Below are 16552 nucleotides of genomic sequence, written 5' to 3'. Positions count from 1 at the left end.
GGAAATAATAAAAATGATAATTGTACGGCTCTTGTTGCATGTCAATGTGCAGATCTTGGCACTGGAAATACCACATCATATTACTGTTGCTCATATTATTCTAACATCTGTTACGTAATCCAACCACGCTTACATTATAACATCCGGCAACGTCTAACAATTGATAATGACAACGATGATGGCCCAGTGATAGACAAGTGTGTCACTGGATACTGCCTTTGGTGCAATTTGTTGTAATAATTGTGCCCAGTTTGCGGCCAAGTTGTAGAACTAAAAAAAAAAACAAAAAAACTTAAATGTACGATGACTGCAGTTACAATCATGACCTCAATGAAAAATGGAGATAAATATGATTGAAATGATATTTCGTATGTAGGTTTTGTGAAGACATTGGTCAATTGGCCGCCGATTTTAGGCACCCTGATGTGTGTGACTTTGTCTCTCTGTCATTCTAATATTTCTTTCACTGGTGGTAGACATCATAACTACTGTTTGTTAGACCATACGACAAAAAAGTCAATGTACATGCACCTTCACTCACATCCTCACAAAACTACAATGACTGAAAGCACAGCCGACGAGTGTTCGTATCGACTCCTTTTATTCCATCTGAGAACACGATACAATAAAAATATCTCACAATTGGAAAATGTCGGAATGTACTGTTAAGCTAACAACACATAGGGCTACACAAGAAATCGTACAAAGTACAATATGTCCACGGCAACCACTGAACCATATAGTTAGCTATGTATGATATTTCACTTTACTTTGTCAGTTCAGGAAATCAGCTTCTAGAATATATACTCTGGTCCCTTGAAAGAGTGACTGGCATATTTACACATACTGTCTTTGCTGTGCTCTACGATACATAACAATTTTGTAATTACTTTGGTATTGATTTTTTTGTAAAAAGAAAAGAAAATGGGAAGAAGAAATGAACGCAAAACAACGTAATCTAGAAACATATTTACACGGATAGAACTGTTGCACTCGTCTTTTGGCAAAAATGTTAAAACTGATTATTGTAATCCCTGTTCTGGTTGTGTTGCGCTGTAGACGTTTTTTAAAGTTATTTTACATATAGTTATAACCCTGAAGGAACCTCGGGTATGAACGGGATTGATGTCTGCTGTCAAAACCCAAGAAGCAGACCAGAACAGGGATTACACAACGATCAAAGTCAAAGCACTTTTGCCCAAAAGAATCAAATAAACAAACAAAAAAGGAAATAGCACAAAGCAACTCATTTAACGAGATTGCATTACCATCCAACTTCAAGAATATGAAATTAACCTCATCAGACAAAAATAAAAAGGAAAAAAATACCAAAGGATAACTATCTGTAGGCATCAATATCTCTTTACATTTAACGTTTTTCACGATCTCCTTACAATAAGTATACATGTACAAGTAAGCATGGAACAGTTGAACAATACTAACTACTTTGGTCTAATTTAATAACTTTATAATCACTGCACGTAGACGCCCCCAAACAGCCCCATGGCTACACTATGTTCCTTCGCTTTTAGTCTTAGTTCTGCGATACTCGACGTTCGCCTGTCCGAGTCGCCGCCAGGCATGCCGGGAAAGTACTGTCCAGCTGACGTGGCCATGTGACTTGGGTACGTGTCCTCATTGGTTGTTGGGGGCGAGGCGGAGGTAAGGTAGGAGTGCGCCTGCGTGGCCACGCCCATGAAGCTGGCGGGGTTGGACTGGGGAGCCATGCAGGAGGCGTTGGTCGTGGTGGTCCACTGGGTCGGCTGGGCCTGGAGACAAGATAGAGAAATGAGATGTATACCTTTACTATCTTCACCAACGCTGCAATGTTCTGCCAGCCTACGTGCACAGGTCAGAAACTGGCCAGATCAACCGGCGTATAGGCCCAGTGGGATGAATAGTTTCCTTTGCAATGTGGGTTTGGTGAAGGATAGGAAAACGGTTGAAAGTTGGGGATATCGATATTTTTAGCCCGATGTGTTCTTGGGTTTGCGAGACAAAAAAAAAATGACAAAGTAGAAAGCACGACAATAACGCCTAAAAACACGTCAAAAACCAGCCGAAACCCTAGCTCTGCTTGGAGAGTATGTTTTTCCATTATATAGCCTTGGACAGACATCTATCTACACAGACGAGGTAGATTCTAACAGGTTTTAAGTGATTTTTCCGACTACATATAACTTTTCATCTACTGCATGGAGAATGATTATTTCCTGAACGTCTTGAAAGGCGTCTTGTAAGGTATCGTGTTTCGTCTTGACGCACCTGTGTGTAGCCGTTTTGTCTCTGGCCCATGGAGATGTCGTACGGATCGGCCCCGAGCGCCACCTGGCGGATCCCGGCCATCTGCTGGAACCGCTCCTTCTTCCTCCACTTGGCGCGCCGGTTCTGGAACCACACCTGTACAGGCACACAAAAACGGACGCGTCACTACACAGATATCTATGACGGTTCTGAAGCCACACCTGTACGGGCACACAAAAACAAACGCGTCACTACACAGATATCTATGACGGTTCTGAAGCCACACCTGTACGGGCACACAAAAACAGACGCGTCACTACACAGATATCTATGACGGTTCTGAAACCACACCCATACGGGCACACAAAAACAGACGCGTCACTACACAGATATCTATGACGGTTCTGGAACCACACCTGTACGGGCACACAAAAACAGAGCGTCACTACAGAGATATCTATGACGGTTCTGGAACCACACCTGAACGTATACGGGCACGCAAAAATGGACGCGTCACTACACAGATATCCATTACGTTTTAGTGATCATAAACTATCAGTTGGCTGAAATTAGAAAATAAAGTACACAGGCAGAAATGTTACTACACTGGACAAACTAACCTACTCTCCGTCTCGCTTTCCGCTAACCTATGCCTTGTATTCCTTTGTACATCTGTACCTCGCACCGTACGTGTCAAGTATTTGTATGCCGTTTGACTGAAGTATATACTAGTTCTTTCATCCTACAATCTTCTTCAAGTCATATCTACTGATACTTGATCCGGATCAAATCGAATCCATCTATCATTCTCGGCCCATCCCTTTATTTTCTGGTCTACTAATTTGTCCATTTCAGAATGTAATCGTACTTCTGACCATATTTTTTGCCGACCATTTTTACACTAAGAACAGAGGCAATTCGACAAGATCGTGGCGCGGTACGAGTTGTTGTGGGAAGGGCGTGGCGAAGAGTAATCCTGTCACTGCCGCTCGCATGTTCGATCACCGAGTGGTAGAAACCTAGCTTTACGAGGACCGAGTTCCAACAGAGACGTACCCCGCACATTCATAGCTTTGCTCTTTCGGAGCCGCTACATTATCATCTGGCGGTGTGATTGATCGGCTGATCATCTGGATGTGTGATAGCCAGGATGCCAGACCCCGAATCACTAAAATGTATTGCAAATGCATTTAAGTTCGCGTGTTTTTAATTGGCAGGAGGCAGACAATGGAGTGTCCGAGGTGGTTTTAAGTTTAACAATAGTAATGCTGCAGTCATAGGTGGGCAAAACGTTTCGCGGTGGTTCTAAGTTCGCGCTGAAAGTTCCCCAAGAACATGAAACCACCGCGAACATTTCTACGTTTACAGTATATCATTTTATAGATAGGGGGTCTGGCATCCAGGCTAGATGTGTGAGTGATGGGCTGATTTTTCCCCGGAGTCCCCCCTCCGGTCTGACATGTGGCGGTGCGACATCGTGGTGCCAGCGGTGACACGTTCCCCGCCCCTCCAGCCGCGACACGGGCGTGCGCCGAGCCGCCGTGACCGAACCGGTTAACACCGCGGCCGCGCCCGGTTCAATCTACCGGCAGATGCAGACAGGAATGCCTGGTGTTAGGGTTTGGTTTCACTCTTATTTTGGACAATCTGTGTCCTTTCCGAGAACCCAACACACTTATCGAGAAGAGTAAGGGTGGTGATCTGGTGTGCTTGGTCTGAAAACGTGAGCCGCAGTGAAGCCACATTGCACAAAAACTTGCTGCGTGAAAAAGCATCATGCTTTGACTGGTTATCTTGTTACTTTTGAAGGTTTATGAACAAGAATCACTCTAAAATATAAAGCGAAAGAATGATAAAGAACGACGAAACGGCCTGACCACTTTTGGAGTGTTGATTACAGTCAGCATCCTACCTGACTTAAAGACTCTGCTCTGCTCTGCTCTGCTCTGCTCTACTCTACTCTACTCTACTCTACTCTACTCTACTCTACACACGGACCACTTTAGAAGTGTTGAAATTGTAATCAGGTCAGAATTACTTATGTTTATCTTATTTTCGTCATGACTAAAACCTTTGAAAGATACCAGAGTCCGGATTGAAGTTTTTCTTACCATTGATGTACAAAACATTTGCAACAAAAGTGGGTGTACAAGACCTGAAGTTAACGAGATTTTCTTAGTTTTCAGAGTATCAACTCACATCAAAGTTAGTTTTGTTTGTATTTTACGCACCGTCGCTGAATAAAGGACCTGTTCTGTGCACCCGACAACCCGATACAGCATTTATACCGCGGCAATAGCGAGTGAAATTGGCGTGCACTCGGCAATGGCAAAAACACTTGGCGAACTCCGGGCCGTTGTTATTGAAATCTCCGGGAGCGCAGACAAACGGAAACGCCCCTGCGCTCCCGCCAGACGAACCACTTCCCTCTCTTTTCGTTTGGTGGTGACCCCGAACGGTTGCTCGCCCCCCTCCCACCGCGCCTCCTCCAAACATCCCCGCCCTCCGGTCCTCCGCCGCCCGGCAGCCGACGCCAGCGCCGCGGGAGGGGGCTACACCTCGCACGAGGAACGTCTGGGCCTTGAACAACATCTTGGGACTTGGACAACGTCTTAGAAAAGCGGAGAAATCACGCACCTGCTTCTCAAGATGTCGCGGAATCATGCTCAGTATACCGAGCGACTTCGTTTGATCACAGGCGTGTCCGGAAAGAGTTGGGATAGGGAGGGGATATATTTCAATCGGAATTTCCATCAGCTATTCCAGGTCCCAACGCCCTTAACAAAAATCATACAACCAACTTTACAAAAATTTCACTGTCTCCCATCAAAGAAGAAGCCAAAGACAAACACAACACTAACGACTGTAGAATCTTACTTTCGACCAGACACTAATTCGAAATGTGACATCTGGATCCATGTGATTTCTCGTCATAGAATCAAATAAACTCGTCAAAACCGTTGTTGATTTAATTCGACCAACTACATATGGTACATGCCAACAACTCTTTCAGTCTTTGACAGTCATCCTTGCCACAACTCCGAAGTCCAATCCCTTTTCCTCTTCCGACCCAAAGTTGGCACGTGCCGTCAACACTGGAAGGGATATTGGTCACGACAAGGGTTCGGCTCGGAGTGGCTCCCGACTTTGTTTTCAAAGTTGCCTCTGTCAACGAAAATGTTGGAGCAAAGCCACCACGCCTGATGTGTTTACGTCACGACAGGACCTATGCATAATATCACATCACGATACTGACGGATTTCTATTGTCAGGCAGAGACTAGATCACAAAGGCATACTGGCGATGATTACAAAGCTTACTTTCACTGCAAAACTTTTACATCGTCACAATGACGAAATCGAACCTGGACAACTGATCATACATTTACATGATTTTTGTGACATCAATTTTCTCATCAAAAGACCATGAATGTATACTTGTAGCTGTGCCGTCTTTGATGGTACACGTACATTGTATTTCAAACTGTTTTCGGAATCAGCTTTCCACTTTTCTGCTTCACTGAATCGTAACCGTTACCCTCGAGCCAGACGTACTCGACTCCCAATGCAGATGCCGGTCTTTTACTTAATTTCCCGTTTAGCGAGGGGCACTTTGACACCGAAAATGGCAACAATTCAGCCTCCCAGATCGAAAGAAAATAATAGATTACAGATAGATACATGTATACATTGTCAAGCCAGCACAAGGACTATGATCAACTAATAGGTTCGGATACCAGGCTGAAAGATCGGAGCCCTCAATGTAGATGTCAGTCTTCCCGTTTTAGTTTGGTGCACATTGAGTTTGACACAGAAAAGGACAGCGAGGAGAACAAGTCAGCCTCCCAGGTGGAAATTAAATAATACTTTACAGATTCATGTATACACTGTCAAGCCAACATAAGGACTATGATCAACTAATAGGTTCGGATACCAGGCTGAAAGATCAGAGCCCTCCCGACTCCGCGGCGCGTGCCTTCCCGTCAGACGGGGGATCAAAGCGGCGGGGCCGGCGCGCAGAAGTGCCGCGGAAGTGGCCTGCGAGCTGCGGGGGAGGCGGAGGGACGGGTCAGGAAATAGACTCCCTGTCACCTCATCAAGATCACATCACGGGCGGCAGGGGGCGGGGTGAGGCGGGGAGGAATCTCCAAGCAGAGGGGAGACTAATCTCCAAGCAGATCCACGCCGGGCGCGAAAATCGTAGTATGCTAGCCAGAGAAGGTAACTGGCTGACTGGACCTTCTCTGGCTATAGCATACTACGATTTTCGCGCCCGGCGTGGATCTGCTTGGAGATTAGGCAAAACTACCCGTTTAGATACGCGTGAACGTGTGGGTACCGACGTGGTCCAAGGAGAGATTACCGGGAACAGTGGAGAGGGTGCAAGGCTTCGGGGAGACTCAGAGAATAGATGGATATCATCCCAAATGAATCGAATATGGGTGTCATCGCCAGTACTGGAATAAAAACTATTCCTGAACATGATTGGAAAGAGGGCCAATGTGGATGCCAGAGCCACAACCTTCTGACGTCACTAGGAGGAGTAGACGTGAGCGTGTATCTCAAACAGGTCGTCAGCAATGCCCACTCGGGGTGAGCACCGCTGGTTATCCCAACGTGTACTCGTATCCAGTTCGTGTCTCACCATCAATATATAGTCTTTATTGCATATTCCTGCCAAGAAGGGCTAAATGCACAGATGACCACACGAAGAAGAATAATACAAAACATGAATTGATAAGTTGCTACACTAACATTGACAAACTAAACGATAGACAAACTGTTGACTAAACTAATATTAATTACGGTATCCAACACGGGTAGTTTATACTAAACTAGGGTAGAACTTGAATTATTATAACAGTGGTCTCTCCCAGACCTCTTGCCTTGGAAGACTGAAAAAAAGGTGGAATATTTCATTAACTGAGAACTTCGCCGGTCATTGGAGTACAAATTTGTTGCAAATGGTAACTCTATTATTAACAGCTATTTCTTCTACTAAATTGTTCAGACTGCTTGGCTAATTTTTACTATTTTTGTAGCAACCCCCGTAGACACACAGCTCTCAGACGTGTTTTATACCGTCCTGGCTCCATAAAACTTGCGGGAACGTTGTCTGTCGTTACCGGAGGCCACTTGAGAAGGCCCATCTAGAATAACAGTTTATAATTCGTCTTACTCTATAGTCTCTACCATCCCCCGTAGGAAGGCCTGGGGAAGGCCACTTGAGAAGGCCCATCTAGAATAACAGTTTATAATTCGTCTTCCTCTCTACCATTCCCCGTAGGATGGCCTGGTGAGGGCCACTTGAGAAGGCCCATCTAGCATGTCTAGAACAACAGTTTATAACTCTCTAGTCTCTCCCATCCCCCGTAGGAAGGCCTGGGGAAGGCCACTTGAGAAGGCCCATCTAGAATAACAGTTTATAATTCGTCTTCCTCTCTATCGTCCCCCGTAGGAAGACCTGGTGATGGCCACTTGAGAAGGCCCTTCTAGCATGTCTAGAAAAACAGTTTATAATTCGTCTTCCTCTCTACCATCCCCCGTAGGAAGGCCTGGGGAAGGCCACTTGAGAAGGCCCATCTAGCATGTCTAGCATGTCTAGAACAACAGTTTATAATTCGTCTTACTCCGGCCCGACTACAGGCAGCTCCCCGCGGTGACCACGGCTCGAGCGAGGGGAGAAGATTTGTCTCAGATCTCATTAACTTCTGGGCTCCAGATGGCGGCAAGTGCTGAACTGAGGAGACGTCTCAGAGCAGATGTTGGGGAAGGAAATCGGAGCTTTTTTCTAGGAATGTCGTTTGAGGTTTCCGTTTTATGAGAGAAGAAATTAAAGTCGTAACATCTTCTGAGTCAGCGAGTTTTCTGGTACAAGTCGTGAGATTTTGTAAGATACAGTATTGAATTTTCTGAGGAAAGTTCCCCCGTTTTCTCCAACAAATTTGTCTTACACTACAGGTTTTTAGGCTCTATACTTTTATACGAGCAGTTTCCACGGAACAAGATACGTAAACAGTCATCATCTAGGTTCAAAAGTCACATCCTAGTGCACTGACTTAGCAAAGTGATCTCGAAACTTCTCAAGTGCTTTGCTTACATATACATGTACTAGTATATTGGGGAGACACAGAGAGAGAGAGAGAGAGAGAGAGAGAAAGAGAAGCAACAACAATAAAGTACTCATCTATGCTGAACAGTAAGCACATAACATCCTGACGACCATGTACATGTAAAAGTGCTGCCAGTAGAAGTCTAGAGCCGAGACAATTAGGGATACGGGAAAGTAATCCAGCCCAATTACGTAACGTAGAATTGAAATATTTGTTGTCAAACCAATGAGGTTAGAAATAAGAGTCAATAATGCGAAGAAATAGGTATCGACAAATTCCGACTTGACAGGAATAAATTTCTCCATCAATGCCATGCTGTTAGTAGTATCTACTACAACTAGTGGACCACTACTGTAAGTCAGACTGCTATTTTCTTTCTACAAGAAGATTTATCCTCTAAATCCCCAAGTTCCTCTTGGCGAAGTGGAAATATTTCGAGTTCCCCTTGGCACTTGACAGTGCGCTGGCGGCCGCCGTGCCTGGAACCTGTGAACGCGATCCGCCCCGCGCATTCCTGTTCGAAATGGGGTCAGCCACGGTCATTATCGCCACTATTTCCCCAGCGGACATGGAACGGGCTAACATTACTCCCAGGTCGAACAGTGAACGTTTTCCTTTACCGTCAAAAGAGGTGCCCCCAAGGATATATTCCGACTCTCAAAAACTGATTTGCTGTGAAGATGGTAAGGAATCCGTCCAGGGTAGCAAAAGCAGGTATTTTTCAGCAGTGTGCAAGGACCAAAGTTTTGGTGGAATGGAATGCAACCTGTAAGGGCATCAGGGTCTTGGGAGCACAAACGGGGAACGGCATTCGGATTCTAGCTGTACACAAACATGTAGATATAACTGTCCCGAAGTGTGCAGTTAATAGTTCACACAACACACATGCACTTAAACACACACACACACACACACACACACACACACACACACACACACACACACACATGTACACACACACACACAGGTTTGTACTGTTATGAGGACATACAGACATTTTAACTACGGGTTCTGAGGAAGTCGTACAAAAAAGAAGCAATAGTACAACGAAACACCTATTTTAAACATGAACAATTCGAATCTGTTGCATATGAAAACCGCCTCGAATGCACAGTTACGGTGCCAACTGTGTGATGATTTATCTGTGAGAAAATCTCCACCACTAACCCCGATCTTCCAGCGGGCGAACTAGAAATATTTCTAGTCCAAGGGGAGAGAAGTCACACATCCAAAGGCATGATCCACACTCTGTTGTGTTAGGTGGGACTTTTGCGAGAACTTTGTCAGCTGCAAGGCTTTGTGAGTGTTTGTAGTTTTAGCGGTACGCATAACAGTGACATGATATTGCAGATAGGATGTTGGGACTGGGATGACGATCCTCCCGACCTTGTCAACAGAACGGTTTGTTTCTATACGTATACATGTAACATACCCTCCAATGCCAAGACGGCATTTTACCGTAGCATTGCTGACTCCGACCTTCCTAACTACACACGAGGAGGTCTAGTCGAGACCTTGTCACTAGGTAAGGTTTAGTAGAGACTAGGTAAGATCTAAAATTAAGGCTTCTCTCTACCAATCCCTCGGAGAGAGACGTGGGGATAGCCTCTATCAGGCTCCATGGGTCGCGGGAAAAAAAGGAATTTGGTAGAAATTGGCCAAATAGACAAATAACATGCCAGAGGAGCGACCTAGGTCGCAAGCTGTACTCCTCTGGCATGTTATCTATTTGGCAATTTTCTACTATTTCTTCCCAGCGACCTACGGGGCCTGGTAACGCGAGGCTAGCCCGTGCAGGCGAGCGGCCCTGTTGTGTTAGGAGTTGGGACTATGTCAGCTCCGAGGCTTTGTAGTGTTTTCGGTGGTACCCACAACAGAGGGAGGCGCGATACGGGCCATACACCCGTCCCTGCCGACGGACAAGCCGTGAACTTATCTTATCAGCAGCTAACCCTGACCTCCTGATAACAGCTCAGATTACCAGGAATAACAGAAGAAGTTCAAAAGTGCAAACTCCTCTCGGAGGTGTCGGGATCCCCTACCAAAACACTCACCGGGCTGTCGGGAGGTGCCAAGTGCGAGCTGTAGCTTTCCGCGGGCATCTTTCCGTTTGTTTATAAACTCTGCAGCACGTTTGGGACAAGCGATCTAAAAACATCACAGTATTCATTCGTAGTCTATCACCATGAAATGTCATCAAAGTAGAACTCATCACCAAAGTAGAACTTTTAACGTGAAACTATTTTCAACTTATGCCAATCCAATTGGTGATAATTGCATCTGGTTTTTAAAAAAGGACGGGAAACACATTGTCCTCATGACGATTTCCGTGTTTTTGACTTTTGCTGAGAGATTTTCGTTTTGTCGTTTGTAGACATGCTCTTGTCTGTCTGTTTGTTTGTTTGTTTGTTTGTTTGTTTTAAGATGTCATTTGTGCTTTCGGTGTTGTCATCAATGTCAGTTTTCTAATTGAATGAAATTTTATAGCTACGTTTGTGTTCTTATCATGTCCGATGCCAAAAGTTGAACGGTATGGTTATATTAGTTGCATTTTGTACAATATTTGTACCGCCAAGACTACAATTCTCTTTGCAGTCAGCGTCTTGGACTGATATTGCCTCACCAGTCACCGATACGTGCTGGCAGAAGAAAACTAAAGTCACAGATCTCCCCAAATATGTACGTATTGGGTTCAGCTATATCCGGTATTGCGGAAGGTTCTTGCCTCTCATCTAACCTCCGCCACGTGATAAAACAAACGGCTCACCTGCAACCTGGCCTCGGTCAAATCTGCCCGACTAGAGAGCCAAAACTTAAGTCACTTCTCCCCAACCATAAGAGCTATCTACCATCCAAAGTCGTGACCTTTGAGCCTGTCCAGAACACGAGTATCAAAACCGGACATGCTGTTGCAGTACCAAAGAGAGCCGCCAGGGGAACCGAAATCTAATCATTTCTTCGATAGGTCAAGAACTTCATGCCAAATTTTATGACAATCCATCCCTAGTTCCTTGAGTTAACCTCACACAAGCATACAAACACTATCAAAACCTAACCTTCTCTGCAAAGGGAATGAACGGCTCACCTGCACCCTTGCCTCGGTGAGATCTGCCCTGAGCGCCAGCTGTTCGCGCATGTACACATCCGGGTAATGTGTCTTCTGGAACACGCGTTCCATCTCCTCCAGCTGGAAGCTGCACAAGGACAAAATGGCGGACAGGTCAGAAATACAGTAGTCTCTGCCAGATTACACTGAAAAACGGTGCAAACTGTGTTCTCTTCAGACGGGTAAGGAGTACAGTAGTCTCTGCCAGATTACATTAAATATGGTACAGACTGCTTTCCTCACTTAGTACTCAGCACTTGACACACTCCACTGTCAGTGGACTACACACCTGTTCAACAAGGGCTAATCAACAAGCGCGCGTCTCTACGTGTGTAGAAATTTAAAAGCAATCAATTGAAAGTTATTGGATGGCACGTTATCGTTTGATTGTTAGTTTAGGAATAAGATACACAAGAAAATAAAGGTCTTTGACTGTGCACCATACACGCATCAGTAACACAGACAGCTACCCACCTAGTAAAAGTGGTCCTGTTCCTCCGCTTCTTCTTCTTGTCGCCGGCGGCGTGGGTCGAGCTCTCCTCCGAGGAGTCGTCGCCGGCGTCCCGGTTGGGCGAGGCGGGGTCGGCCGGCTTGGCGTCCGCGTTGGTGAGCGGCACCCTGTTCTCGTCGTCGCTGTTGGAGTGGTGGCCGTCGTCTGCAGGGGGAAAACACGGTTATATAATCTCCTTGGATAAACCATTCAAATCAAAACTTATCCGTTCTTACAAATCCACCTGTTGGGAGATGTGAGGAGTAGAAGATGATAAACATAAAGGACCGGTGCATCGCGTCAGTTTGGTCATACTGGTATTTAGTAGCCTCCCTAGCCGGCTGATAGTTACAGGGTTGGCTGATAGTTACGGGTTGGCTGCAAAAAGTGTATTATTTAGCCCCCCAAAAAGCCGGTTCAGAGCCTGCAACGGAGGCTAGGTATTTAGTGTTATGATAACGTTTGTAAACACGGTTTGGTTTGGATGGGGCCATAAAAGCTCATTCGTCTGTCAAGACAGTTTCCCCTTCCTAGCCCGTGCCTAACAGTGACACATGAGTCGTAGCCAAAGTGTATAGCGTAGCATTTCCGAACTGCAACTTCAGACATGCATCGCATCGTTTCAAGCTTGTACGCTAGCCTCCACCAGGCCTTTCTATATGGGGGAACAGATTGTAGATTTCGGCAAAAAAATAATAATTGGCCAGAAGAGTCAGTCCACAGGAAGGTTAATTTTTCACCGTGCTTGCGCCTTCAAATGAAAACCCATGGTGGCCAAACTCTCATGGCAAAATATTCTCCCTATATCCGACTTAGCCAGTCTGGTAGAGACTTTTGAAGTGAAGAGAACTGAGAAAGAAGTACTGTACATTCAAATTGGCTTGAGTTGTTTAATTTTATGGGAGGAAGCAGGCAGGGGGTATGTTATTTCTACTTCTTTATTTACTGAATATAATACTAAGTACTAATACTACTTGTCTAACTTGCTACAAAGATGGTTTAAACTTCTACACCGATTTGGCGCTGTGGGCAACAATTGCAAACTGTTAAGTTCTTCCAGTTTGGTTTAGCTGTCCAGGAATGAGTTACGGCGAGCTGGGAGAACAACACCTCCAGAAATCGTTCCGAGTTTTCCTAGGGAATCGGTTTGTTATTTCTACTTCTTTATTTATTGCGTGACACTAAGTACTAGTACTGTACTACAAAGTTGATTTAGTCAAACTTAAACGCCTATTTGTTGCTGCTAGTCACAATTGCTAACTGTTAATTGCTAATTTTAGCTCCCTCTGCTTTAGCTGTCCAGAAATGAGTTACGGCGAACTGGGATAACAACACCTCCAGAAATCGTTCCGAGTTTTCCTAGGGAATCTGGTGATCAAAGCGGCTCGCTGTGCGGCGGCCGACTTCCCGACTCGGGTTTCCGCGGTCCCGGAGCGAGGCAGATGTCCTAGCGGGGCCGCCGCGATCCCCCGGCGGGGCAGATGTCGGGCTGGAGCCGCCGAGTCTGGGAGGACAGCCCGAGCCATGTGGCGGGGACGAACCGGGCAGGTCTCATCCGCGAACAGATGGTCAGAGAATCTATATTTTTGCTGTCTTTCCTTACATATGCTCCCTTTTTGTTCTTATCCAAAGAGCGCTGCTATATTTTTGTGTTCCCTTCAAACTTGCTTCTAGAGTCTAGACATAAGAATCTGTGAGCAGATGGCCCGTGAGTCTTCATTTAATAGTTAGACTACTATAAAACTTTGCCTCAAGTTGGCCTACTTGTTTTTTCTTCTTCCCTCACTGCTCCTTACCCTTTACAGAAATGCGACGATCTTTACCCTGCAACTGTCTGCTTTGACATAGTAGTTTTGTATCCCAAAGTTGAAGATGACTTGCTTCAGTATATTCAATTTTGTATCACGACATCGTTGGGAAAATAAGGGGGAAAACTAGTCTCAGCAAAAGTGACGAGTCTCGTCTTCCATAATTCGTTTTTAAAACTGGATTCTTTTAGTTTTAGTTTTAGATGACAAGTTGAAGAAGCGATCAAGAAACCGTTATCGTTGAAAATAGTCGACGAGAAATGAATTATAATTTCAATAATAATAATAATAACTTTATTGCAAGTTCATGCCCGAAGGCTAATTGCAGACAAACAAGTACATGGAAATACATGGGAATCAAAAATAGTTACCTAGACTACTGTCAAAGTTCTAAGTTAACTAAGGTTGACTATGGTTGGGTTTGACTTCTTTTTTGAAGGCAGTGGAAAACAGAGGACAGTATAGCAGCGATTTTAATTTGCTGCAAACATATTGTCGGGACGACAGAGAAATCAGCCTACACAGCCTCGCCTGACAAGTCTAATCCCGAGCTAAGAACACCGCGGCAGAAAACCTCCCGGGTCTGAAGAAGGCGGATAAGGAGCCAACTTGTGGTCCCGCGAGGAATCCCGCGGCCCGGCGTGGCTAAAGGCGCGGCGCCGGAGAGTTTACATCGCGCCGGGGTGAGAAGTGTGACCAATCCGTGCGAAACACCCCCTAATCGCGCAGTAATGTGTGTACTCGGTCCCTAACATCGCAATAAGAGCGCCCGCGTCAAAGTAAACAAAGCGATTCACACCGGCGTTCGAATCGTATAAGCGTCTTTCTTGTCTTTAGCGAAGGATAACAGATTTTTCTCGGCCTTCTGTTTTTCTGTTGTTTCTTCTAATTAGCGGTGTTTCACAGAATCGCGCGCGCCACAGGCCCTAGAAACAACAACAACCCGGCTGAAAAGAAAACATTATTGTTCCTGCGCCAGGGAAGTAGTAAATAGTTTGATCTGGATGCGCGGAATTTTGTAGACAGTGGCGCGATGGACAACACAAAATAACCACGGATAGACTTCTTCTTTTGCGTTGTAAAACTCGAATCTACGCATACGGCAAGCACAGAGAAAAATGCACAGGCAAAGGATAGGGACATGTGTTTACGACACATAAGGTGGGAGAACACTGAAGAGTACTGCATCCAAGAAAACATACTTTCCTGTAACACGCACAGAGAATCTTTTTCTGAATTTGATAAAGAATCTTAATGACTCTTACGGCATAGACACCTTTCGCAGTTTCGGTGTACAAACAATCTTACAGGAGGCAGCGCCGTAGAAAGTTAAGTTCCAAAAGTTGTCCAAATATATGCACAAGATTGGCTGAAACGGTTCGTGCATGAGATGCTAGCTGACAAAACCCCATGCTAGTGTTGAAAACGTCGTAAGAAGCTACATCCACCAACAGGTATTTTTCTCCGTCTACATATGAGAACGAGACCAAAAATATAAAATCTATACTCTAAGCAAGGACATTGCTCTAAGTCTAAGTTAAAGTGTACACGATTTTGGTATATCTTTCCCGTTTTGAAGACCAGCATTGTTCTAGTTTAATAGATGACCGGCATTTCAAGATAGGAATTACCAAATAAGTATTAGAATTGAAAAAAAAGGAAAGTACGTACGTATAAACAATGAATACGCCTCACCGGACTTAGCAGACCCGTCTAGCGGGGACGCTGCGCCCAGTATCCCGGCGATGGAGTGCTGCCGGGGCGCGGTGGGGCCGCCGCCGCTCACGCCCGTGCCCGGCATCGCCAGCAGCCCCGCGCCGTACGCCTCATCCCCCTCGGGCCGACCGAAGCCCTGTCCCGCCTGGTAAGCCATGGTGGCGCCGTAGGATTTCCTCCCGGAGAGTCGGACTTGATCCTGTATCGGGGACGCGTTGTTCCTGACAGCACTTGTGTGCCTCTTGCCAAGTTTTCTTCACCAACCCGGTTTTCCTTCCGCTTTTTCAAAAAGACACCAGGATGGACGTTTAGCTAAAACGCACACCCTTCAAGACGATCTGACGAAACCTCAGCGATTTTGGTACCTCTGTATATAACTGCGAACGGACTATAACACGAGGGGGAACGCAGCGATTTCCGACTTTCTCCTGCAAAGTTCTTTCCAGACTGAACTCCAGGCGGCACTCCTGCCACACTTATCAGAAGCCCGCTGTCACCCCGCCGCTAGCGCTTCCACCAATCAGGGCGTGGTGTCGCACACAGCCAGCCAATGAGCGCGGCCGTAAGGGACATAGTTGTGTCACCCCGGCGCGGTCGGGTGTCGGCGCCTCGAGTCGGCAGGACCGGAGCCGAGCCCGGGCGCACATGTGGCAGTGTTAGTTTGTTTGTGTAACTTGTGCTTCTGCCTCTCCGGCTAGAGTAAACCGCGTAAGAGGTGTCCGTGCGTAATGGCGGGAGGGCCGCACGAGAAATAGCGCCGTTTCCAAGCAGATTGGTGACTCCAGATTGGTCTTTAAGACTTTTTTTTAGCTGCGTTTAATAGCCTGGAATCCAAACCTATTAAATTTATAGCTGCCGACCTCTGGTATATAGCTGCCGAGTTTTGCACTCCAGTCGTGGTGTTCGGTCTACTTCAGTCAAAGCAGGTGTTGGTGGGACTAACCTTTGAGGGAACAGGTGAGGGTCAGACAAAATTTCTCTGTCGACCTGCCACCTCGCAAAAAGGGCAGCCAGGACAACGTGACGATTTAACCTCCCCCAACGTCTGCTTGGAGAGGGTCGTTTTAAAACTTTAC

At 45.9% G+C, this 16552-nt stretch overlaps 1 protein-coding gene across 2 annotated transcripts; it reads right to left on the bottom strand.

Moving 5' to 3' along the window:
* Window positions 1–582: 582 nt before the first annotated feature.
* On the bottom strand, window positions 583–15916 carry LOC136429636 (homeobox protein aristaless-like 4). 2 transcript variants are annotated; one of them, XM_066419554.1, is made up of 5 exons: window positions 15432–15916; window positions 11937–12117; window positions 11442–11550; window positions 2266–2400; window positions 583–1769 (listed from the first exon to the last, which is right to left on the bottom strand). In XM_066419554.1, exons 1-5 carry the CDS (start codon window positions 15631–15633, stop codon window positions 1473–1475), a joined length of 924 nt encoding a protein of 307 aa, XP_066275651.1. In that variant the 5' UTR covers window positions 15634–15916; the 3' UTR covers window positions 583–1472. The 2 variants fall into 2 exon arrangements, with proteins under 2 accessions (XP_066275651.1, XP_066275652.1); XM_066419555.1 differs by having other exon boundaries at window positions 15456–15916.
* Window positions 15917–16552: the final 636 nt, after the last annotated feature.

Source organism: Branchiostoma lanceolatum, chromosome 3 (genome assembly GCF_035083965.1).
Source record: "Branchiostoma lanceolatum isolate klBraLanc5 chromosome 3, klBraLanc5.hap2, whole genome shotgun sequence".
Taxonomy (NCBI): Eukaryota; Metazoa; Chordata; class Leptocardii; order Amphioxiformes; family Branchiostomatidae; genus Branchiostoma; species Branchiostoma lanceolatum.
Note: the sequence above shows the minus strand (reverse complement) of the source record. Positions and strands in the feature narration are given on the sequence as shown.